The 27520-nt window shown below is 33.6% G+C and overlaps 1 protein-coding gene across 1 annotated transcript in view; it reads left to right on the top strand.

Annotated features, from left to right (window-relative positions):
- The window catches only part of CSMD1 (CUB and Sushi multiple domains 1), a 1059051-nt gene that overhangs the window by 735296 nt on the left and 296235 nt on the right, over positions 1–27520 (top strand). The window contains exons 9-10 of the mRNA XM_058802826.1: positions 1279–1403; positions 4692–4813. Of these exons, the coding sequence (XP_058658809.1) occupies positions 1279–1403; positions 4692–4813 (247 nt within the window). The remainder of the gene's footprint in view (positions 1–1278; positions 1404–4691; positions 4814–27520) is intronic.

The raw sequence follows: 27520 nt of genomic DNA, 5'->3' as shown, positions 1-27520 counted from the left end.
CTATAAAATAAAGACAATTTTAGAAACTTACATTACTTTTCAAGAATTTTACGCATTTTGCATAAATTATGGAAGAAAAAGGCCAATATTTTCCCTGCCTTTCTGAGTTTTCTTATTTAACAGCTCAAGAACAAAGTGACAGGAAAAGCAGTTTTTAAAGCTTTTTGAGATTCGAAGCATCGTACTAAAGCTTTAAAATTAACCAAAACAAAATCCTAATAAAGTTTTCTGACAGAATGAAAAAGTACAATAGAACCACATGATATCAATAAACAATGCAGTTAGCACTCATGAGATTGTCTGAGAAGCTAAGAAAATACTTGTCCGTGAAGGGTGGGAATGAGCTTGTGATAGTGAATGTCATTTCATGCAGTTCTTCCCAGCACAGTTTCAACATTGAGCCTCCCGAGTGCCATCCAGCGATCCCCTGATGTTTAGGACTCAACAACTCACAGAGACCAAACTGAGAAATCTGCTTTGTTGAGTTCACTTGCTTCATGACACAGGACTATCAAATACAAATTTTAAAAGTGCAAGGAAACAAGCAGCAGAACCAGTTGATTATGATGGGGAACAAAGAATGTCACAAATAATAAATGGAGCCAGATATGTAAATACTGTTTAAGAAAACTGTCTGTGATATGGACCATAAGTGTATACAGTTTTTGAAAATCTTCATAACAATTGGGCAGCATAAGTAATTCCAAAAGGATATGTTTCAGTGTTACAAGTGTAATAGTCAAATTTCAGTCCTAAACAATTTATAGTTTAATGAAATGTTTTAGAGGAAATTTCAACAGGGTCAGGAATAGTTAATGAATTTCTGCCACTGAATAAAATTAATATTTCCTGGTTTTATGTTTTGAAAAATGTCCAAATTGCTTATTCTCTCATTTGAGTGAATAGAGTGAATATAGCAATGTTGAAATTAGTCATTAAGTTCTGTTGCCTGAAAGAATTGTATATATTTTTGATTGATATATAAAAATTGATTTATATTTTATTAGATAAAATATATATTCATATATTCATTGAACTCATACTGTTAAAGAATTTAGTGTCACAATTTTTGTATTCCTTAAAAGGTGGGCAAACTGAATAATAGACCTTTTCCCTAGAGTATAAGTTGTTTTTTTATGAATATAATATTGATAGAGCACCTGAATTTTTTTGTTTGGATTTGGAAATATAGTCACTTGGCAATATTTACATTTATTTGAGAATGTTGACATTAAAATATATTTAATTCCTTCCTTCTCTCTCCCCTTTTTCTCCTAGGGTGGGTGCAAGTGTACAGTTTTCCTGTGAGGACAATTATGTACTGCAAGGTTCTAAGAGCATCACTTGCCAGAGAGTGACAGATACACTGGCTGCCTGGAGTGACCACAGGCCGATTTGCAGAGGTAACTGCAATTCTTTGGAATTTTTTTGTGAAGTTTGGAAGGGTAATTTATAGTTTTTGCTGCAATTAAATTCAAAAGTAAGCAAACTAAAACAGGGAAAAATATCTCATGTATATGTGTATATATGATTATAAATGTACAAAGATTTTTATGTAGCTTGAAGTATGCAATCAAATGTGTAGAAAAACTATCAATTTAGGGAACAAATTTCACTTAAATAGCTTTAATTTCACTTAGTCTTTCTTTTTGTCATGATAAACTTACTTTAAATAGAACTGATTGGTGAGGTTTATGTTAATTTTTTCTAAATTAATTACTAAATATGAGATTCTCACTATCATATTATGTTTTTATCAGTCACAGATATTTACCTAGTCTTGATTTTTCAGTAAATTCCTTTCTGTTCTTCTGTTTTGGTCAACTTTACATAAAACCTGACCTTCTAACATATTTCTAAATGTTTTTGCATTTAGACCCCCCTGCTTTAAATTCCTGCCCACCCCACTTTTAAGGAGGAACAGGGGAAGTGGCTTTGTGAGATTTTCTACGTTTTTCCATTGTGATCTACTGTCTGTAAGAAAAAACCAGAAAAATATATAAGTGCTGCCAAAGTACATCAGATCTGAGGTGTATAGGAAAAAATAAAGAATGGACCACACCAGGGTCACAGGCAGGGAGGCACCAGACGCTGCTTACATTAGCTTGGTGCTGATGTGAATGCTCCCAGTTTCCTTTAATTCCACACAAAAATCTTACAGCAATCCATTCCTGCTTCCTGTAGGCAGAATGCAAGGCTATCTAACATTTTTGTGCAATCTTTTGCAATAATTCCATTTCCTAAACAGACCTCTGGGCTCAACTTCAGTTGTCTTCTTTCTTGGCTTTACTCCTTTCCCCTGCCCATCCTTTTAGCCTTATCTTAGAAGTTTGAATAGGAGAAAGGTAAAGGAGTAACAGCTTGGATCAAAAATCTCTCTACAAGGGAGATGTTTCTTAGTCTTTCTTCTTTGAGGACAGCTACAGGAGGGACTGACTGGTGGTTTTTATTGCTACAAAGTTTCACCTCTGGATTAGTGTCCGCTGTAGCAGACCTTAGGCAGGAGGAATTGAAAATAAAGTAAGAGATTGTGTGATAGTTATGGTCCTGGAGGTATAGTGTTTCTAGCAGTTACTAGAAAGAAAATGCCCTGTATTTCAGATCCCATTATTTCATCCTTGTTATTCCCTCAATTAAAAGAATATAGATTGCTTAATACAGCAGCAAAGTGTCAAGCTTTCTGTATTGTTAGTAGGCAGCATAGTGTGGCATCCTTAAATGTGATTAGCTTTTTGTGACACTTAGGGACATGGTTTGGTGATGGACTGGACAGTGTTAGGTTAAGCCTGACACTCGGTGAGCCTAAACCTCTTTCCTAACCTAAGTGACTCTGTGACTTTCTTTTTCCATGTTAAGTACAGACACCTTTTTAATAACTGTTAAATGATGCTTTTGTAGAATTTCCTGTGTAGATGAGGGGTTTGTTTAGACTTCTACTGGGATTGTAACAGAAGATTTCCATGTGAGATATCTGAGACTTAAATTGGTGAGTGGCTGTTAAGACAGTTTTGGTCATAAACATGGAATCTTTTGGATTCATGGAATCGTGGATTAGGGTTGGAAAGTGTAGTGGTTTTGATTTGTTAATTTGAGATTTTACTAATTTTCAGATTTTTTAAATTAATGTGTTGATGAGTGTGGCAGGTTTGCTGTTGGCTAATTATTAGTGTACTTTTTGTTGTGAGATAGGATTAGGAGAAAGGTAAAGTAAGTTTAAAACTTTAAAAGGGTATAAAGAAAATTTTATTAATAGTAACTAAAAGAAAAAAAAGTAGTAAGAATTAAAACATGACAGAAGGGAACTTAAAGATCATCTAGTTACACTCATAGACATAGGCAAACATTTTGACAGAAAATGGATTTCTAGTTGATTTACCTTGTCATAGAATTATAACAAGTTCTCAAAGTCTAGTCTCTCATATCATAATAAAGAACCAAGTTTTGGTAGTAAATTATGATGTTAGGATAGAAAATCTGATAGTTAGTTTCATCTAGTTAGTTTTTTCCTACTTGTACCAATCACACTTCTACTCATGGAGAAGATCAGGCTTCCTCCCAGCAGTTCATGAAGTAAAGAAACACCCATATTTCATGCTTTAGAATGGAGGCAGCCACAGAGAGAGATGAAAACTGAAATTTTCTAAAGTACCAGAGATATATTGTGTGTTTTATTCCAATACTCAGAAAAAGAATGACCAAGTTTTTAAAGAATCTAATCATTCCTCTTGCCTGTACTGAAACTTAAGTAACTGAAGGTACTACATTCTATTAAAAGGTAATGGAATATATATGGATAGATTCTGAGATTCTGAGATTTGTATCTAAGAAATTCTACAAAGTATATACTTCGAAATTTTATGATCTAGACTCTCTGTTTAGCATTTTTACAAAGTACTGTAATACCATAAGCATGACAATGACATTTTGAAATATTCTGAGTTCTGTAAATCTGTGTCACTGGAAATGATATGTCTAAATATTTTAAATACTTCTAATTACTTAAATATTTTCAGAAATTTGAATTATCTTCTAAAATCTATCCTTAATGCTCTTTAAGAGATAACTGAGTATGTTAAGTAATATATTTTTAAATGCTGACTATCTGGGTTTGCTGAATGTGACAGAGAGATTGTGATGGTTTCAGAACTAAATCTGCTTTGCCAAAGTCAGACTGCATACTGCCTTGAACCATTTTATATTTTTTCTTTCTAATTATATTTCCTGAGGTGTAAAGATCTGAGACACCACAGAAGGCCATCTTTAGGTTAAGGACATGCAGTTACATAAATATTGAGATACATGAGTTTCTTTCTCCAAGTCATGGGGAAATCATGAAGGAAAGCACATACTGGCCCTTACATTCATGGGTAGAAGGCTCCCTCCATCTATTTGGAAAGGGTAAATCTTTCTCCAAACAGAGTATTGATATGATAATTTTGAGTATTTAATCTACATAAAGTAAGAATAAAATATTGTAAATGTTGGGGTGATTAAATTGCAAAGTGCTCATTTCTTCCCCTGTAGGTAAATTGTCATTATTTTTTTTTTGTCTGGCTGAAATATTTTTAAGGGCAGATTGTTTTGGAATACTTTCATGGCAAGTTGTTGCTAATGCTGTGGCAATTTTATAATATTTATTTTAAACAGAGCATCCAGTCTAAGGCAATCTGGTTTGTTGGTTATCATTTTAGCTAGAACATGTGGTTCTAATTTACGTGGACCGAGTGGCATTATCACATCACCAAATTACCCGGTTCAATATGAAGACAACGCACACTGTGTGTGGGTCATTACAACAACTGATCCAGAAAAGGTATGCTTTTTCTCTTGTCTCAAGTGAATTTTGGATTTGTCTGAAAAATATTTTATATATATTTGCAGAAATGCATGAACACATGCAAGTCTGTATTTTCATTTAAACACAAAAAGGAACAGAGCAGAGTTGTTACAAAAGTACACTGGGCTCTAGAGAGGAGAAAAGTAGCATGTGTGAAAATGTCCACTCAGAGTAATAGGTCTACTAAAAATTTTCAAGTTTTAAATACATTTTTAATGAAGTACAGAAAATCGTAATCAAAATTCCACATTGCTAATTAAGTTAATAGTGAATTTTTCATGTTGCACCTTGATACCTAATCACTGTTGAATCTTAAGATAAGATTTCTTGTCATAAAAACTGTACATTACAGGTAAGTATTTTGAGAGTTGTTAGTTATTTTACTACCTGCATATTTTCTTTACAATCCACTGTTTTCCAGTAATGATTCTTAATACATAACTATGAATTAGTAATTGCATAAAATAGTGGTTATAACAGAATATTTTTACTGTTTTTTCTGTAAAATCAGTAAAGGATGGAAACACCCTACCTGTAGGGAAAAAAAAAAAAAAAAAAAAGAGAAGTTGAAGAAGTACTTTACTTATATTGGGCTTCTGTGTAATGAAATGCTGAATAAATGACTTGCTATATGGCAGGGAATGTATGATCTATATGTACTTTCATAATTGCAAACCATATATTTCCTGTGCAGCTTTTTGTAAGACTGTATTCTTGACTTCTTTAAAGTAGTTAAGGGAAAAAAAAATATCTTACCATAATTAAGTGAAAATGTTGAGCTGCAGAAAAGATAAATTTCCTTCATGCTTTCATAGTATATTTTTGAGATTTAAACACTGTTGCTTTGTGAAGTTAATTAAATTCACTTTTTTCTTAAAGAGGATTCAGTTTGGCTCAGTAAAGATATGTATTCAGGAAAAATGGGCTATTGTTGTCATCTTATTGTATTTCATATTTCTGGAGTCCCATCTTAAAGTCCATACCTTCTTGCTGGTCCTATTATGCAGCTCCTCTCTGCAGCACAGTTCCTCATGGCTTCCACAGGGGCTCATCCTGGGCTCTCGGCCCACCCCTTTTATCCCAGTTGCCTTCACAAGCTACAGCTGCTGCCCAACTAAGGACTTTGCAGCTGTAGCTCATTTAGAATAGCTGGGACCCACTTATCCAACACATAGATCTTACAGGGACTCTCTCCACAATGGGCAAAAGTACAAGACTACCATATTGAGAAAGATTTCACTGTAGTTGGACTCCTCGCAGAATAGAAAAAGCTGTTTTCAGTTCCAAACTGACCTGCTATATTTTATTTAAAATAGTATTAGATGTGAATATTTCTCCTAGAAGGACTTTGACTTTAAAATAATTGCATTTTATAGAAATTATTAAATTACTTTGCATTTTTAAATATAGAAAAGCATTTAAATTATGGAAAATGTATGAAAAATTAATCTACTCAAATTTATATTCAGTAGTGTGCTGTCTTGTTGATTTTGCAAAACACAGTATATGTTTGTAAGAGAAAAATTAAATGTGTATTTTAAAGAAAGTTAAAATTCCCGCAAAGAGAGGAGCGTATTGGCATCTTCATGCTTTCTTTATTCGGTTAATTTTAATTTTAAGTAGAAAAATGGTACTGACTATGCTGTTAAACTGTCCAGAGTGTGTTTTCTAGGGGACTCAGTAAACCTCCATCTACTACAATAATGCACAAGTTCTCTTCATTCCGCACAATGTATCTTTCTCGGTGAATTTAGAATTTTAGTAGTGCAGAACTTGATGAGATTGGTGTGGATTAATTTGGACTTGAAAGTAGAGATCTTTGGGCAGGTTGCTAGTTCATCAGCTACAGGAGGAATTGCACACCCAGACAAATAAATTATGTTATGTTCAAAATGATGAAGTCTGAGAAAACACTTGAAGCTTTTACCCAGAAAAAAATTAACACTGGTTATATCCACTCTGTGGAAGGTAAAGACATGCTAACAGACACTGATAATCACAGCATGAGACAAAGAGGTGTAGCTTTTAAGTCTTTCATTTTTGACATGATGGGCAATATTGAATGTGTTACCTTTTTATTGAACTTGGATTTGTCTAGCAGTGCAAGCAAGGAAGAATTTTCTTAATTTGATATCTCTTGGAAAGGCTGTAGTTGTTTTAGGACTATGATGACTGTAAATATGAAGTATTAAAATCAGACTTATTTAGGGCTTACAGTATCTTTAGGTTGCTTTCACATAAAGTCCACATCATTTTTATCATTATTGGCATTTCTATTCCCAAATAACTGCATTGGCAGTTAATACCTACCCTTTCAGTTAATAAAAGATGTGAAAGAAAATCATTTTACTTTACAGACTACCTGATTGAATGGAACACTACTTCTTTTTAATAAAAAAAGAAATTGCTAGCATTTTGAAATCTATGAACTTAAAAAAAAATCAATTACCAAAATAATTTTCAGCTTTTCAAAACAATGAAATTATTTTAGGATATGTTGAAAGTTTTGCGGATTTTCACCCTTGACTTTAATTGGAGAATGACAGAACTCTTGAAATTTGAACTTTGTACTGAAGGTCTGATTTTAGAATTACTTTGAGGAATCTACTCTTTTGACTTGCAGATTTGAAAATATTTATCAGACTGCTTAGGGTCCTGTTGATTTTCTTTTCCAGGAAGCAGACAGCTCATGACATACTGTTACTCTGTATTTTAAATTACTTTTGACTTACTCTAAAAGTGAATTTGTGGCCTTTTATCAGGTTAGGTTGCAAGTAGAATTTTAAAGATAAGATAGTGTTTCCTCTTAACATAACATTCAGTGAATTTTGAATAGGATAATGCATTAAAAGAGATTTCTAGGTTTCCTTCCACAAGAAAAAATCCCCCCAAAAACCACACAGAAAACAAAAACCAACGAAAAAAAAGCCCAACAAATCAAACAAACAACACCCAAAAAAACCATCCCAAAACCATAATGAGCTGGAATATTTTACTTTTTTTTTAATGGAAAAAATTTCTAAAATTTGCATTCTGGTCCTGGCATGGGGGCAGATTTTTAGTGCCAATTCAAAATGAAAACAAATTTCAACATCCTACAGAGACAGTAGCATAGTTTCAGGTCTTAGCCAACTGTATCAAGATCATTTAAAGTTAAAGGTTTCTCTAAGATTTATTTGTCTTTTTCTGAGCAACACAGAAATCTAAATTTTAGTCTTCTCCTGTTCAAAGGTATTCCTGCTTATTTCTTCCTTAACCATTTATTTGTTTCCTCTGGATCCCACTTATTGCAGCTTTTGATCAGCATCCTACTGAGTCATTTATTAGACTTTCATTACTTGCAAATACAACTTTATGGTGTTCTTCTGACTGTGTCAAGTGCATGCTGTAATTTTTTACAACTCTTCATTGTTTTAGCTCTTCTGTTATGCAATTTCTCAGCTTTCTAGAATCAGTTACTTTGAACTCTTTTGAGGACGTGCTGATGTTCTCGTTGCTCCTTCCTTACTGTTAGTATAATCTCATTAGATTATGTACTAACCATGCCTCTACCCCTTGCTGTTTCAATTCCTTCTCCAGACTGTGGATACTTACTGCCTTGGATTTCCTGCTGTTTTCACTGTTTTATGGTAACATTGCAAGGGCTCAGTTTTTCAGCCCCAGTGTGTCTATTGGATGGCAAGATTTGTTGCATTATGGCATTGTTGCTTCAGCACAGATGCCTAATTTTGCCCAATATTTTCCTGACTGATTGCTGATTGTGGTATAGTAGATGTGCTATGGGCTGCAATATTGCCAAGTTTAATGACCTGGTAAATAAAGACTGTGTCCCAGTTACAGGAGTTTTTATTGAAGGCTGTACTTTCTGCACCGTATAAAGCACAGATATATTGAGTATTTGTTTGAGCCGAGCAACTTCCTTTTTCTATAAAAAGTAAAAGTTATTCACTACAATTGACACAACTGAAGACACTAAAATTAATTATAGTGAGAGTGGGAAACTTCACGTACAGTTTTATGGGTTTGAGCTCTCAGGTATTTGTATAAAGTTGGATTATGCCTCAATATGTTGGCATAAAAATATATTGGTATAAAATGGTATTTCTGATTTATTGCCTTTCAAAGCACATAGCTGGGGAACTTCAAAACAACATTTTTATTCAGAAAATCTTTGCCCAGTTCACACCTAGGGAATTCACATACTGTTACAGTTGATTTTTAGATTATTTAATTTATTCTTGCAATATGCTTTAAAAGTGCAATCTTACTAGGTAGCATATGGTAATATGCAGGGGGATTGAGTGAGATTATCTTGCTGATTCATGGATTGTTTCAAAAGTTTGTGGTAGCTCAGACAGGATCTGTTAGTGACACTTGTCTTCCATATAAGTAGCTTATGTATATATAATGCTCTGCAATGAATTCAGAAACTGTATCTTGTCCAATTAGGAGACTTAATGTTAGAGTGGGATTTTTGAGAATATGCCCTTAAACAGGGCACATTTCATTTCTTCAAATTTTCATTATAGACAAGGCTCCTGTCCCTCCAACTGGCTGATCAGATCATTCTGCCACACATAAAAGGTGATTTAGCATCTACAGAACCTGCAGTGTAACTATATTCTGGCTGGGGAAGAATCTCTTGCTTAGCACCAGATAGCTCATCCCTAGGAGATTATTACCATAATCCTAAAAAAGTTAATTTTATCTGAAGAATTTATCCTCTCACTCTGTGTCACCCTTTTGAGTTGCAGACATCTTGAGGACCAAAAATATGTAGATCTAGGAACTACTTTCACTAAACTTTTGTGTATTCATGGCCGTGTACCATTTCATGCTTGTGATTACTCAATTACTATTTCACAAATATTAGGATCGATTTAATAGAGTGAAGGACAGTCATTGTGGTTTTGGATTGCCTATTTTTTACATCCTATGCCTTCTGCATCCTACAAATACAGTAACATCTTTCTAAAACAGATATTTCCCATGGAAATGGAAAATGAAAGCAGCGATTTGTATTCTCTTATCTCCTTCATACAGTGTTAAAGCTTTATGCCATCTGTGAATGTACATGTTCTAATTTAAATTTTTTTTTTTTTTTTTTTTTTTTTTTTTTTTTTTGTTATTTGCCAGAATGGCATCTTTGATTTTAGGGGGCTATGACATCATTGAAAAAGAATTCACATAGTTTAGAATTAAAATTACTAAAGTCCTAGTAATGAACTAAACAGCTACTGGTTAGGTTCCCTCTTGCCTTCAAATAGGCTTGTGTACTTATTTATTTTTTTTTATAATTGAGGATTACAATTTTGGAACAAAAAATATCTAAAGCATTTACATCACAAAATTCTTGTTGCACTATAAGGATGAGATTTTTCATTTTCAATGTCTTAAAATCTCTTACAAGACTTCCAGGGTAGTGTTGGTTTTATAGCATTAAATACATTTCAAAAAGAAACAAAGGTGTTTGTAAATTTTGGTATATTGTGCAAAAGGTTCTTATAAGCCTACTGGAAAAATCATGTTATGTTTAACTGATTCCCTACAGTATATGTTCATCTTCAATTTGAATTCATGTGCATAAATTGTGACACAGAGCTCCATATACATACACGTGTTATAAAAAAAAATATTGTGAAAAAAGCAATCACAGTTTACTTTTAAAAATCATATATTTTTGATGGGTTTTGTGTTTTGTGTATAGTAATTGACATTTTTACCTTTCAAAACATCATGTGATTAAGATGTTAGAGCTGGAACAAAAGACCCCATTTTAACACTGAAGACACTTAGAATGGAATTTGATTTGCATGTATGGGTCCTGCATGTCTGAACTCTGTTTATATTTGATGTACATCTGTGGAATAGTCAGTAGAGTCAGAACAGGGCTTCACCTCCTCCTAAAGCACTCCACTAGAGGCTGATCAACTAAATCAGCACTGGGCTTTGCTTGCTCTTACTGTATCAAAACCAAAGGGGATATAGACTTTCAAAATGTCACCCTGTAAGGTTTGGTATATACATGGTGGTGTGGAAGAAAATGTGCTACTGTGGATGAAGGATATCCTGCACAGATTGAATGGGAAGGGTCCTATAATGGCCATATATATGGAATGCAATAACATCACTTCAGACTGGGGTTATACCGGAGTTAAACTGTTGAAGAAAATCTCTCAGACATTAATACATTTATTTCTGAGAATTTTGATGGAACTGATAAACCCAAATCAAAGCCACTTTCTATATTGAGTTTAGATGTCTCATTTGAGCATGGATTACAAGAAATTTTGACTCTTGTTTTCTTCAAACTAGGGGTAGTCATGGAAGATGGATGCATGGGATCAATACTCATGACAAAAGCATCCAAGCACAAATTTCCTTCTATGCAAGGAAAGTATTTCCTGGTTGGCAAGAAAAGCTAACCAGAGGAGCAGTCTTGATGCCACTGGTGTTTATTTCCTGTGGCATTTGCTTTATTTTTCTCAAGTGATTTGTAACATCAAGTGCCAGAAACCACCAAACACTAAAGTTTTTTGCCTCATAAGGTCATTGTCACAAATACAGGCTGACAGTTATTATTTCTTACTATTTACCTTCCCTTTGACCTTTCTTCCATGCTGTTTTTGAGCAAAGGAAACTAACTACTGAGCCTTATCTGTCTTCAATATCTCATATGTGCTTTCAGGATATCAGCTAGATTCACACAACTGAGATTTAGCTGTAGGATGGGAATTTTATGAGACTCATATGGATCTAAGTATGACATATTGAGTTGGAAATGGCAGTTTAGGGGGAAAAAAAACCAGTAAGACTTCTGAGAAAAAAAAACAACTATAGAAGCATACACATGAAAGAATGGAAAAGCTGAAAAGGGGGATTTAACAGTACATTTGCTGTGATATTATAACAAGTCCATAATTCAGACAAGCAGTTGGAATGTATTAGATGGTAAAGCAATGCTCAAGGCAAACAAAAGTTTCAGTGTCCAAAAAAAGTCAGCAAACAACAAACAAACCAAAGATCAAATCCTTGGAAGTGATCAAAATGATTTTGCTGAATAAAAAATGTATGCTTTTTTCAAAGTTTAATGCATCCATTTCTTCATGTTCTAATACCAGATTGAGGACCCTGTCGAAAGAAAGCAAAATGTAATATTTTCACTGTGGTAGGTTTCTTCTGTATCTGCTTGGGTCAGAATTATATAAATCCATTATTGTGACTTTTTAGTTGAATACTTAATGCAGCAAAAGTGTTTGCCTTTCTCATACATACACTTTTCCAGACTGTATATCTGAAAACTTCACCATTATTTTGGCCTGTATCTTGAAAAACAAAACCAGACTATTCCTCTTTGAATTTTTATTTTATAGCTTAAAAAACCCCTTACTCAAAAAATGCACCCCCTCCCACTCAAGTCTAACTTATAAGTGCCTTTTTGTTTTCCAATTACCAGAGATAGTTTTTCCCACTTAAAAAAGTGGGAAAATAAAGCTATTAAAAAAAAACAGGTACAGCTTCAGTTTTATAATTGACATTTATTATCCAGTCACTGCCATGTACATACTTCATTTGTTGCTGAGTGTTGGGTTGTTGCCTTCAGCTTTTTTTTAACAGAGAATTTTATTAGCTGCTCATGCACTTCCAATTCCTCCATGATTTCCTTCCTCCCATGTGATTTGTCCTTTCATGTTGTTGCTGTTTTGATCGCCATCAATGTATTTTTTCTGGTTTAGTTTTAATCTTTTCTTTCTTTTCACTTTATGTACTTTCAGAAAGCAAAAAAACATATATACAGTGTTCAAATATAGAATCCTACTAATATTCATCACTTAAACGGAGCTTAAAAACTGATAAAAGAATGGTCAGCTGAAATGTTAACTTTTAATTTTAACCAGAACAAAACAAGGAGTTTTTATTCATAGTTTCTTAATTACAATACTTTTCAGCAGAACAATGTACCCGTTGGTGTTGTGACATATTATGCCACACACACAAAAAACCTTATTTACACTCAATTTCTTCGTAGTAAAAGGGATTCAGACAACTTTATTAAACAGAGAATCAATTACTCTTTCTAAGCCACAGCTGAATATGCTTTAAATATATCTAAATACAAGACACTTTCTTTCCACATAGTATAGAATTCAAATCAATGTATTTGTTATCACTGCTGAAGATATAGACACATGCAAATAAACATTGGAATGTTTTACTTGCATAGTACAAATATATAAATAAAGCAACATAAAATTATTACTATTCTCTCATTTAATTCAGGTTTGGGCTTTTTTTTTTTGGACAGGAAGTACTCCTTACAGAGTGTGCATCAAATGACAACATTCTGGCACTGTGTTAATAAAATCCTAAAACTAAATCTCCACTTTTTCTCTTACCTTGTTTGTTCTACAAATTATTTTTAATTCCCTTGAAGAACTATTAGGTTTATTCACCATGAAATTGTCATCTTGTGCATCAAAAATATCAAGGTTTGTGTGTAGACACTTTTCCCCATTTTTCCTGGAGTGTCTGCAACTATTGATAGTATATAATACCTGAAAAATGTCCTTGAAGTTTTTGCCTATATTCCTTTTTTTCCCTGTGCATTTTTTTTCACTTTTCAAGTATTCAGCATAAAATATCTTTGTACAGACACTGTGCAGCCTGATGGAGTTGGTAATGAGGCCATAAACCCACATTTACTGCACAAGGAGGCAAGTGCTGCCGAATATTTTATGCTCCTATAGTTCTTTGTTACCTCACAAAGCACATTCATTTGCCTTGCCTTGGAACATGAGTGTTGGTGTTCTTTTTATGTGTTTCTCACCATTTATCTTCTCTTGTAGATTATTACTTGGGTACATTTTCTGCTGGGAAAATGTCAGCTGATAGCTTCTAGGCAAAGAATAGAAAAATCTGAGAAATTCACAGATTGCATAGTGAACTGCACATATATAAATATTAGAAAAAAAATAGAATATTCTAAAAATATTATTATTTTCTGATACTTATTACTCTCACTTTGCTTTAGCAATACTATAGATTTCGTGTTGGTATCACAGTAAATAGAAACTTGCAAGTATTTACATAATAAATTTTTAGAATTTCATTTAATAACCTCAACTTGGTGTAATATTAAACAGGAGACTCATATTTTTAAGACCTATTGTAGAGAGAGAAATAAATGGAGGACCAAATTATTAGCCAGGTGTGTAAATTGCTGATTTCACGAAGATGGCATTAAAGGGGGAGGATGTAATTCTATTTATTGAAATTTTTACTTAGTCTTGAACTATAACAAAGTTTATAGTAAGTTATGATAGAATTAAAAGATTTTCAAAGTGTCATGTGGCAAATTCACCCCACTAGGGCTGATTTGATAGCTGAGATAGCATGAGAAAAGCAAACTGCAAGGGTGTCTCCATAATTTAAAGCATTTAAGTGCACTCCCTAAAATAATTTTACTTTATTAGGGTTTTTCTATCTTCAAAGTAAACTCCTCAAATGGTATTGTAGCCCATTTAAGATGAAGTTTTCTCCTGACGTTCATTAAGTAAAGCTGGAATATTCAATGCTTAACGTGACATATGGACAATAAACTCAGAAATGTTAAAAAAAATAAAATATCTTTGTTTGAAAGGGTGCTAATGTCTAATTAAGTAATATTTTGAAATTCTGGAAATGTGAATTAAGAATTTTGATTAGAGCTTTTTAGAAAAGACAACATTACACCAAAATGTGATGCTACTTTTAAGTAAATAGAGACAAACCTTCAGTCCTAAAGTGTGATCTCATCAAGAAGCAAGGCAGGGATTATTACACCTGCTGTATATTGTGAAAGGATTAAAGCAGATTAGCAAGATGATTTGTCCCAAGAAAGGTGTGGATAGACTTGAAGTATGTTAGGAAAAAACCAATGGTTCAGCACTTGGTGGATATCTAAAATCTTCTAAGAAGCACCACCGTAGCCAAACCCCAGAACCTGGTCCTTCCTATCCTCAGCTTCAGTTGGCTTGAGCACTGAATATTTCAGCATTGATTTGATCTACAGTACAGGTAACAGACTCTTTACACTATCTTTTAAACATAGCTTTCAATTTAGCAGGTACTATCTAAAATCCCTTGGGTTTATGAGCCTTAGGGTCTATATCAGTCAGTCACATGTCTATGTGTCAGTCATTTCTTTAAGATTTCTGACTTGTTTAATAGATAATCCTTGAAACAGGATGCAGAAAAAAAGGTTAACTACCCTTTTAAAACTTGCCCCTATATGTTTCTAAAAATATCACCCATAAAGTTAAAAGTGAGGATAAGGTTTACACATGAGATTTACAAGTGCTTAATGCTAATTTACGGTACAAGAAAATAATAAGTGCTTGTTTGTCACATCTTCAGTCATTACTCAGCTTCTATGCAATTTTTTTTTTTTTTTTGCATTATTGCCTTGTTTTCAGCAGGAAGTAACCTGTTTAAAGATTTTTTTTTTCATTCCTTATATTTTCCAATATTGTTATGAGACAGAACTTGCAGGGAAAATACTGGGTTTGATTACTGGTCTCATCTCTGTATCCAGGGGAAGAATGGCTTAGACAGAGCTTGTCAGGTTGGCCAGACCTTTTGCATGCAGAAATTATCTCAGCATTTTACTCTTCATTTATTTAATAGCTGTTATCACTGTTTCAGGCTCACTGGAAAGGTAACAAGTGAAGAGCTTGCAGCATAATTCAGGTGTTCTGTAAAGAGAACAGAGAAGAGTGCTGGCCAGAGGGCAGGGAACCTTGCAGTTTTCTCTGCTGTCACTGCCTTTATGATGGATTTGATCAGTATAAACCAGAGTTCATGAAGCAGTGTTTAATCATAATGTCACAGGAGGAACAATTTCACAAATCCAGAGGAGGGTACATTCATATCATAAATGCAAATAAGCAAAAGACAATGTCACTGCAGGTTTTCTTCCTATTATTGCTAAGATTTTTGGACCTATTTATTTTTGCCAGATATGTATTGCATATAATTTTTTTAAGAGATTCATACCATAAACTGAATAGTTTTTCCCCTTGTATAATTTTTTTATTATAGGCCTTGCTATTTTATTTTCCTGTTTCTAGTAGAAAGTAGAGATTTTTGCAGAATCACAGAATCATTGAATATCTTGAGTTGGAGAGGACCCATAAGGATCATCAAGTCCAACTCCTGTCCCAACACAGGACAATTCCAAGAGTCACACTATGTTCCTGAGAGCGTTGTTCAAGAGCTTCTTGAGCTCTGTCAGGCTTGGTGCTGTGACTGCTTCCCTGGGGAGCTGTTCCAGTGCCCAAACACCCTCTGGGTAAAGAATCTTTTCCTGATATCCAACCTAAACCTTCCCTGACACAGCTTCAGGCCATTCCCTCAGTTCCTGTCACTGTCACCACAGAGCAGAGATCAGTGCCTGCCCCTCCTCCTCCCCTCACAAGGAGCTGTGACTGCAGTGAGGTCTCCCCTCAGTCTCCTCCAGGCTGAACAGACCAAGTGCCCTCAGCTGCTCCTCACAAGGCTTCCCCTCAAGGCCCTTCACCATCTTTGCAGCCCTCATTTGTCCTCACTCCAATAGCTTACTATCTGTCGTGTCCAAAACTGCCCCCAGCACTCAAGGTGAGGTCACCTTAGTGCAGGACAGAGTTTTCAAGGTGAGGTCTCATCAGTGCAGAGTGGAATAATTGGGCAGCAGAATCTTTCTTTTCAAATTTTTAAATGTGATGACCCTATGTGGATTTTAAACATTAGATGTGGTCTGAGTCAGAATAAACTTGTGATATTGCAGAAGTTGTGTCTTCACATAGATGAGGAGGAATTTAGTGCAGTTCTCTATGGAAAAAAAAATAAGAGATTATTGATCAGACTCTTGAAAATAAATTAAAAAATATTAGCAAGTATCAGTAGGAAATCTTAGTGTGATTCTATAAAAATGATGTTTCTTGTTTTCTGCCTGCTTATTATTTGAAGAGAAAACTGGTTGTTTTATTTATGATATTCGGTTAAGTGAAAGTTAGTACTATTTGCTGTATGGCTGAGTTTCAGTAAATTCATAAGTAAAACCAAATCTGTGTTCAAAAGTATTCTAACACTTACTGGTATTTTTTTTCCAATGTTGCATGTATTTCAAGGAGATATATACTGTTTCCACTTGAGTGTATACTGGTATATACTGTTGGTTTTATACATAAATGCAATTCGTCAAGTTTAATCATTCAGGGAATTGTGGATTTTTTTAGACTGGAAAATACCTTTAATACCCTTGAGTCCAACTGTTAACCCAGCAATGCCAAGCCTACCCCTAAACCATGTCTCTAAGCAACATAGCTACACATCCTTAAATGCCTCCAGGAATGCTAATTCAGCCATAGCTCTGGGCAGCCTGGTTGAATGCCTGATCACACTTTCAGTGAAGAAATTTTTCCTGATATCCAATCTAAATATCACCTGGCACAACTTGAGGCCTTTTCTTCTTGTACTGCTGTTTGTTACCTGGGGGATCAGCCTGTATCTGGCCACAGCTTCCTCTTAAGCAGTTGTAGAGAGTAAAAGGTCTCCTGTGAGCTTCATTTCATCCAGACTAAACAACTCCAGCTCCCTCAGCCATTCCTCATTAGACATTGATGCATTTAATGACAAATAATAACCTTTGAGCATGACAAAATTTCTTAAAATTTACTACTGGTTTCTTTTATTGAAAAGCTATATGTAATGATGAAATCAAAAATGCTGTATGAAATTTCACATCTGATTAAATTATCCTCTCAAAGAAATCTGACTTTGTTGAGATAAAACAATTCCAATAATAATAATTTTCAATTTGTTAAAGATCATAGATTAATTACCTCTCATTTAGTAACTGGAATCGATTTTCCTTCACTTTCCATTGAATGGACTCTATTGATTTAATGGATAAACAAGGTCTATTTTTTTTAAACATTTTTAGTGATTTTTATTAATTGTAATTATACCATGTAGCCTAAAACTCATGTATTTCCAAGCTTGTTTTCTTAGTCTCTGGGTGCTCATGTTCACAGACTTTAATCAGTGTTTAAATCACAAAACAATATACTGATTTGGTCTTTAGAGATGTGGGGCATCCTCTTCTTGATTAAAATTGTTTAAGGGTTTAATGTATCTGCATGGAGCTGTTCTCAATATTGTGCTCTCAAAGGCCTTCTCTTTGCACCTTTCATCACGTCTCAGGGCTATAGAGTAACTCCTCTATTATATTAAAAGAAGCAGACATATTAAAATCTGTGTAGTAATTCCACTGATGCACATGGGAGGGAACCACTGGACAAATTCCTGCCTTAGGAAGGGGCACGGTGAAGAAGCTTCTTTTCCAGGACATGGGAAGGCATTTAATTTTTCAATTGTCTTCCTAAGAAAAGGGAAAATAGAGCCTAAAGCATCCCTGGCAGTTTGCTGCATAAAAATTAAAATCACAATGGGGGTCAGCATGCCTTTTGAGATTTTCATGCCTTTCAGAAAAAGGAAGCACCTGTTAAAATGATCTTCCTTTTCCTTTTAAGATGACAAGTAAGAACACCGATTTCACAGCATGGTTTTCCTCTTCATCACCATCAGTGGTAACTTTGCTCATTACAACAAAAGGAAATATTTTTAACCTAGTGAAGAGCTTAGTAATTTAATAATTACTTAGCAATAAATTATCACTGGTACATAATTTGCTTACTGATATTTCTGAAATATATATAAGCAAAGACCTGTGCACTGTGGTAAAGTATTCAGGATTGAAGTGAGGCATAAACAGAGGCTTCACTGAAAGAATGAGATGTAGGTCGCTTTAGTTACAATGAAAGTTTAAAATGGAGACCAGCTCATTAGAGAAAATCACCATTCTGCCTGAGAAGGAAAACACCTTAGGAGAAGTTCATTCCTCTCTAAGCAGTTCTCATTTCAAATTTGGTATTTAAATAGGTGGAAGACAATGACAGATGCTGTAAAATGTGAAGTTTGAAGCTGTGGAAATAAGAAATAATTATTTTTTTTCTGGACTCCAAGTCTGATTTTTCTCTTATGGCTGTTCTGTTTTGCAAAGCACAAGACCTCTCTTTTCATGGAGTTCACAGACTGCCATGGGGGGTTTTGTTCATGCAGGTTTTAGCCTCTCTGCAGATGTCATTCTTCTAAGCTGTGTTCTCTATAGTTATTTATTAGCAAAAATACCTGGCAACAAGTACAAGTGTAAATAAAAAAATCTGATTTATTCATTCAATCAAAATCTAGAAGTTTCTAGAAGGAAAATCTAGGGATTTTAGGTTAAGATGCAAAACACATTTTCTGTTTAACAGCTTTCTTCACTTCACAGGTAAATCTTGCAGAAACTTGCATCTGCAGAGCATGAGCACAATCTCAGCAGGTGGAAAAATGAAAGGAAGATAGGACAAGACCCAAGTAGGGCTCCAGTTGTCCTAAGAGAATAAATTAGGCTGTGTTTACATCAGTATTAGCAGTACAGTGCACTACAAGCAGCGTTGTACTGCAGAACAATTAGTGCTAAGGGCATGAGGTTCTCACTGTGTATATTTCAGAGTTTTTACTGTGGACTGTTACTTTACCCTGAATGCCTGTTACTGGCTGGAGAGCACCTTCCATCTTTTTATGCAAGAAAAGAGAAGAACCTATCTGCTTTGAGACTGCTCTGTGATGCAAATCAAAGCACAGTAAGAGCAGATGACTCGAGATTGTTTCTGAAGTGCACCCTTGATCAAAGCCTTGATGTAAATGTATTTTTAATCTCCTGGTACAACCATCATAACACACAGAAAAGCCTGACATTTGCAGGCACATTTTACATGCAGGATTTGATTGGGTCAATGGACAAACAAATGAAGACTCAGAAATGTCCTTTTAAGATTTTATATATCTTCATGAAATTCAAATACAAATCCCACACAACAAAGTCGTTTCAGAACCTGCTTTATTCAGGACATTGCCTATAATGAATGTATTCTTGCTACCCGCTAGTTGTTTGTTGGTTCATTTCATTGGTTTTTTTCCAAGGCAAAAAAGGCACTTAGGTAGAGTATGCACACTGGCAGAGTATTTGTGTCATGTTTTAATTCAGACTTTCTCACAATTAACATAATAATTCTTAATATTGTTCTGCATTATCAGACTGTTAACAGCTTTCTGAATGATCATTATTTTCAATTGTGGCTTTTGAAATATTCTATGTCTACAGTGCTTACATTATCTTTCAGGAGAAGGTATTGCATTGCACGTTTTACGTATGTGCAAATCTATGTAGAAAACTAAATGCTTACAAATTACTTTTTTCTACATTAGTCAGTTATTAAGTCTGTTTAATTAGTAGCCTTTCTGCTCTGATGTTATCTAAAGGGAAAATATATGTTCATTTTTTCGTCAAATAACTATAATCAGGGAAAGCTACACAGGAATATCTGTCCTTAAGCAGATATCTCACTGCCAGTCTGATGAATAACTCTTTTAGCTATACTTAAAACAGTGAGAGATCAATTACCTGAAGCACCTTTAGACATAAATGGGTAAAGATCTACATTTGGATGTTTTAGAGCACATTTCAATTACTGCACCATAAATAATTCTTTCTGGCCTCCAGCTTCTGCATCAGTAAATTGTGGACCTCTCACAGTTCCTGTATCTCCAGGCAATGTGAGGATTTTAACTCACACTTTCAAATTACGCTAGCCAGCTATTTAGATTTATACTTAATTCCAACCCAAGTACTTGTTTTTTCAATAAATTTCTATTTACCTTTTTTTTCCTTCCCTCTAAAGATGAAACTTAAAAATCATTTTACAATGTGTATTTGAGCACATGTCATTTCTATTCAAGTAAATAAGAGACATGTTTTCAGAATAACTACTTTTAATGCTTTTTTTTGATTTAACTTAGGCAAATCAAAATACAGCTCTTGAGTTGGGTTTAAAATAATGAGTGAGGTGGCATTTTTATTACTGCGCTAGTTTTATGGTAATTTAGTATAATCACTTGAACTGTAATAAGCTTTATCATTTTAGTTGTACCTACACTGAGCCAGGGAATGAATCAGATTACTTCCAGAGGTCACTTGCAACCTAAATGATTCTCTGATTAACCAAAATGATTGCAACATTGGGAATATTTAATGTGTTCATACATTCATTTCTCAGGTGCTAGGCATTCACTTCCTTTCCTAATGACATAAGAATGACCAAGCATGTTTGTGGCATTTCAAGTATAACCAAATGCTTATAGACAATTTTAAAGACATTGCAGCTTTTCATTTAAGCCCTGTAAAATGCTAATGATAATTATTGAATGTATGTGATTATATGAGCAGGAGTTTGAAAAAGAAGGGCCAGAAAATATGATTTTTTACAAGTTTTGATGAAGTTTTACAATAAATTAAAGGCATTATTCAAGAATTGTAATTCTTGTAAATATCTCACTATGATGACTTTATCACTAGTATTTGGAATTAATTGTGTCAGATCTTTTTCTTGCTCTACCAGGTAAGATATGAGTACTTAAAAATCAAGAATATTTTTAAAATATTTAAACATATTTAAATATTATTTATTATATTATTAATTATATAACATTATATATATTATTAATTATATAACATTTAATATTACTTATAATTATATAATAGTAATTATTATTATTTATTTCTTTAAATTAATTAATATTTTATAGAAAGTAATTTTAGTAATTTAGTAATTTAGTAATATTCCCAAACCCAAAGAATAATGGGGTCAATTTCTTTTAAAAATATATGACAGCTTTAATAGACATGAGTAATATTAAGAGATCTAGTTTGAATATTTAAATATTGTCTTCAACTTTCATTTTAAGTTCACGGTTGGACAGCTTCATCATATGGGGATCAAAGATTTGTGTGGAGTTTTTGACCCTTCCTGTGTTGTTCCAACATATCATTTTACTGTGAATAACTAAGTGACAGTTTGGAACATAATTAATTCACTTCCCCTTCAAGAAATATTCTACCTTCCTCTTGTACTTAAATAATATGCAGACAAAATTTCAAATATTGAAGATATAGTCATAGCTGTCAACCATTAGGACAGTGATAGACTACTACAATTGACTATTATTTATTGAGTTTTGTACGTGTTAGGGTCTAAAAACTTTCACAATTATACAGATCGAATTTTTGCTTTTTTCCCCCAATTTATCTGCATGCACTAGCATTCAGACAAGCTGTAGTTGGTTTCACAAATTAGTGTTCTAAATTCAAAAATCCTGAGGAAATCTTCATTGGATCTGTAAACTGAATCCTTGCGTGTGAGGCAGAAACTGCTCAGTCTGTGTATGTCTTGTAATTCCCAGAAATCTTCTATTGGTGGTTTTTGGCTGGTGAGGTTTGAATCAGATTCAATGAAACAGATAGAAAAATGCTAATGGGTATTATTGACACAGAACACTGATCTCTCTGACAAAAGTACAACTTTTTTGGTGCAGTGTAAAAATGCTAATAGCACAGTCCAAAGGTCTCCAATAAGCCATAATGGCAGAATTAATCTCCATGAGCCATTTTCTGAGACTTTCTACATATTCATATTTGCCCTTGGTTCATGTTTTTAGGTTATCTTTGCAATCACATAATGAAAAATGTTTTTAATAAAAACAAAAAAGGGTTATTCTGTACAGAAATAGAGACAAAAAGATAATCTACAACAAATTTTGGTTGTAGCACTTTGGTTGTAGCACTTTGGAATAGTCTTTTATAAGAATGATGGACAGTTTGTAGTATTAGAAACAAAATTGATATATGCTTGCACTATCATTTTCTAGATAATACGGAATATATTGGAAAATTAAGAAATATGCTGTCATTTCTCACGTTTATTTTGTCTGTGATAAATGTTTCTGTGAAGCTAAATGAAACACCTCCTTTATTAGTATAAGAAAGACAAAATTGGTCTTATTGCAGCTGTCAGATTGTCTCCAGATTCAAATATATTTTCATATAAAGCAATATGCAAAACACTTAAAGAATTAATATGCCAGTAAAGATTTTATTGAAATCATTAGAATATATCTTTATATATTCTAAGCCTATCTATAACCTTTTTATGGAGGCACAGTATATCCAGATAAAATTGAAGTATTTTTTTTATTTAGCTAATAAAAATTTCTACCAAATAGACACTGATAGTGATAAAGAGAGAATACAATAGTTTGGAAATGGCATTATAGATCCATATTTAGATTTAATAACATTAGGATAGTCTCAAATGTATTTGTTTTTTTAGTACTGTTATCTAGATTTGTAATTAATAAAGAACCTTGGGGTTTTTTTCCTTTTAAAAAGTGATTAAAGGATAGGAATATAGACAGAATAATTCTTTATTATGCCACACCTACATTTTTAAATACTTCTTGAATCAATTATTACATGTAAACATTTTCTGTGATAGAAAAGCAAATGTTGAACTTTGAATTGGCATCAGACATATTTTATTTCATTCCACGCAGTCTCACTGGCCGTTTATGTCTCTTAAGAGCAGGGAAATGAGAGCTGCTCAATAAGGCCATGCTATTGGCAGGTATTAAGTTCTTCCTTTACACATAAACTAACTCTTGGTTAAAGCAAATGATAGTGGAAGCCAAACAGAAAGAGAAGTAGTTGTGGAACCAAAAAAACCCCAAGCAACAACTTGACATTACAATTTTCTTTATTTCTACTCTTTATTTTTAACTAGTGTCTTTTTAATGAGTATCAGTGTGTAAAGAGTTATTTGCTCCTAACAGTTAGATACGCATTCTTATAATTTCTTTATTCTTTGTTTATTTGGATTTTAGAGAGTTGAAAAGGCTACATATTTATCAGAACACCTGTTCTGTTCTGTTCTTTCAGAGGTAAACTTGACTTCTTTTTAGTTTTAAGACTGACCAGCTTTGAAAATAATTGCTTTTGTCTGCCTCCAGTTTTATTTTTTATTTTAAGAAAGGATCAAGATTAATTTGTGTACAAACTCCTATCTTTGCCAAAGATTTCATATTAGTGTCTTAGCTTTTTGCTTTTCCTATGAGGCATATTGTACATTGCCATTAAGGCAGCTTGTAGAAATTTTGCAGAGGAGAACAACTGAAATTAAAAAAAAAAGAACAGCCCACAGTCAAACCCTCAGAACTGCTTTGTGCTCAGTTTCCTGGTCATTTGTGGCTGTGGAACAAAAAATAAAAATCTCCTTAAGTGCCATATTTCAGTTTACATGATACTTCTATCTTTCCTGAAATCTATCACTTTTGAACACATATCTACTAGCCAAGCTATTCAAGCTAACAAGAGTCCTTCCAAAATAAATTTTACAGAAGTGCCATTTTAGTCCAAAAGCATTGTATTGTTGACACTACAGCCATGCTATTTTGTCATATTCAGAAACTCCAGCTGAGTACTTACGTGATTTATACTTTTTCCTTTGCTTAAATTTCTGAGAACTAAATATTGTCTTCTATAAATATTTTTTAAAGGAAATAGTTTCTATTTGGTTGATATTTTCCTTGAAGATTCAGGTCAAATTGGCACAGCTTTGCAGTTGAGGTCTCATAAATGTTGATTGAAGAGAAAAAATGTCTCCCCATCTGTTGCAGACAGATGTATGCTCTTTTAAGGTGTCTGACTTTTTCAGAGAGGTGACTGATGATTTGTGTTCAGCTAGTGTTCTATTGTGACATCCATATCCTCTTCCAGAGAGCTGTTACCTGACTAGCTGTCACTCATTCTGTAACTGAGCAGTACATTACACTTTTCAAAATGTAATGTCCTACTTAATGACACATTTCTTTCTCTTTTCTTTTTCTTATTTTATTTTTTCTTGTAAGGCAATGTCACCAATTTTTCAAGATCACTTTGCTTTCTAAATCCCTCTACAGAGAGTACCTCTCTGTATTCACATTCCTTCCCAGTGCAGAAACTTGAATATTAACATAAAGTTTAAAAAACGTTGAAATTTCTATGTATCTTTAAAATCTGAAGCTAAAAACACTACCTCCAAATAGAATTTAAAAATCCCACTAACACTCATCAATCATTAAGTATTTTTTCCCTGAAGAATCAGCAGATAAGTAATGATTTATTAGATAGCTAACTCATCAAGAATTTGGACCACTTCAGATGTGGTATCTATTGTGACTGAAACCATAAGGGTTCACTGTCTCCAGCTAGACTTAAAACACAAAGAGAAAGTAAGCATGTGTTAATAATTTTAACTTTTTATCTAGTATCTTCTTAACCAAACTACATTTCTCATCTAGCTGTGCTCAGTACTGCAGCTTACTGTATTGGCATTGCCAGTTTATGTATGGTAATGCCAATATTTTTGTTTCATGAGCAATGTGGAGGTGGAAGGTGCAGGAAAGAGAAAAATTAAGAAAAGATTTGGCTAATCTCTTTTGTCTTTTATTAAGATAAAAGAGATGAGCCAAAAGAAGTCTTCTACAAATATTATTTTTTAATAATGCTTGTTTGGCACATGATGCAAGTATATTTTAAATGCCTAAAGTCTTTACAAATAAGAAATAAGTAGACTATTTAAAATAAATAAGGAATAAAAGGAAAGCAGCGATAAACCTTTCAATAACTGACAAGAAAACATATTCAAATTAAATACAAAGAAGCTAAGTAAAACTTAACTTTGGACTTTGGTTTTAATATAGTAATTTTTTTGTTGGTTTCTATTTACAACGTCTGGATAAAGAGGAGCAGAAGTGTATTAGGATAAATCAGGTATTCTGATAGATGGCATTAGCTAATATTTGATCAGGAAATTTATTATCTGCTAATCAAAAACAGTTTTGTGACTAAATGAAAGATTTTGGAGACAAAGGCCAGTCTACAGCTTCTCACATCAGATTAAGAATGACCTCTGTGAATGTGTTTCAAATATGTAGACAACAGGGAAGTTTTACTATAAAGATAATACCATGATGTTACAAGTATTGATACTTCTAGAAGATTGTAAACTTTTTCTGCTGCAGAAATACAAGTAGTCCTCACCATTAATCACAGTACCACAGAAATGAAAGTAACAGTAAAGCAATATGTGTTAGAGAAATACAGTGAAATTAATTTTCTAAGGCTATATCTACTGTTATTTTAAGAACTCCTGATTACAGAATGGTAACTCAGCAAAAAGAAATAAAAATCTTGTTCACAGACAGAGGAAGTACACAGTATGTTTAAGCAAAGCTAAGAATTAATTTTTAGTATAATTGAGATCTTAGCAGATAAATTCAAGAAAAAAATATTAGTATACATCTAATTATCAGTGAAAAAGAATATTTCTTACAGAAGTCTCAATATTTACTATATATGGTGGTATACTTTGTGTGTATTAGATACTGGGTTTCTTTTTCTCTGTTACCCTAGAGCTGATTTTGTCCAATATATTTCTTGACCCCTGGTGAATAGTATATAGCTGTGTGGCATAGCTCCTGTAAATTAAAAAAAAAAAAAAAAAAACAAAAAATCATTCTAATGGAATAAAAACTTGCTATAGATATCTGTATGCGATTATCATTTTACTTTGCGAAGATAAACAAAATTAAACTGACTAGCCATAGAGACTTGCTTAATAAGAGAAATTGTCTGTCATAGAAATGAAGTAAAACAAGGCTGCAACTCCCCACAAGAAAAGTTCAGACAGGGAAAACCTAACAAGCACCAGTCCTGAGGTCTTGAAAGTTCAGTGCAAATGTGGCTTGTTACTAGGAATGGCAATGCTGCATTACAGCCCTATCGGGTTACAAGATAGTGGGGAACCAGGGTAGAGCAGTGAAGTCTCTTGGGAACTGACTGGGCATTCTAGTGGTGGCTGGGTGTATTGAGACTTATTATTGTTGAGTTTAAATATCTTACTGTGCATACAAGAAAACATTCACAATATAAATAAATGACTGGTTCAATGATATTTGCTTGTCTCGCACAATATATTAAATGGGTGTAAGGTTTTGTATGTTGCAGCTAAAAGATGACAGCAGATATTTATTTCTCAGAAAGAAGTCTTTGTAAAATATTTTGGAAGTATGCATTGTAAAAAAATGAACAACCTCCCAAATCTAGTGCAGCCGTTAAACATATTTGTCTGTCTGTGTGCATTATTTGACCACATGTTAGTGTATATTGACCATGTGGGATTTTTTATTTTTACACGTAGGAAAAGTTATTATGTTTTGAGGCATTAATTATATTCTGAAGTCCAAAACTGCTATCTGCTAAGTGTATCTGAAAATCTGTTCCATGTAATATTACACTTTAAGCGTCCATGTCTCAACAGAGCATCTCTGTTACTTTGGGCAAACTGAGACAATTTGCCCAAACAAACAGAGATCTCAGTGTGCTGGGGGCAAGGGATAGGCAGCAGCACCTACCACTTCAAAACTCACATTTTTTTTAATTGGTGCCCACCAGGATGCTACACCAGTGGGAGTGAGCAGATGTGTTTTTCAAGGGTTTAACATTCATACATGAAACCCAATTACACGTTCACAATGGGTTTGATTCATGCCTGCTTTACATCCTTTCATCTAGAGTTACATGTTTTAACAGGCCTGTAATCATCTGTGCCTTGAGGAACTGTCATGCATTTACCCATGTTTCTACTTCAGCGCATCTGAGTGCCAATGTCTTCCAATATGTAGATGATC

Source organism: Ammospiza caudacuta, chromosome 3 (assembly GCF_027887145.1).
Source record: "Ammospiza caudacuta isolate bAmmCau1 chromosome 3, bAmmCau1.pri, whole genome shotgun sequence".
NCBI classification, from domain to species: domain Eukaryota; kingdom Metazoa; phylum Chordata; class Aves; order Passeriformes; family Passerellidae; genus Ammospiza; species Ammospiza caudacuta.
Note: the sequence above shows the minus strand (reverse complement) of the source record. Positions and strands in the feature narration are given on the sequence as shown.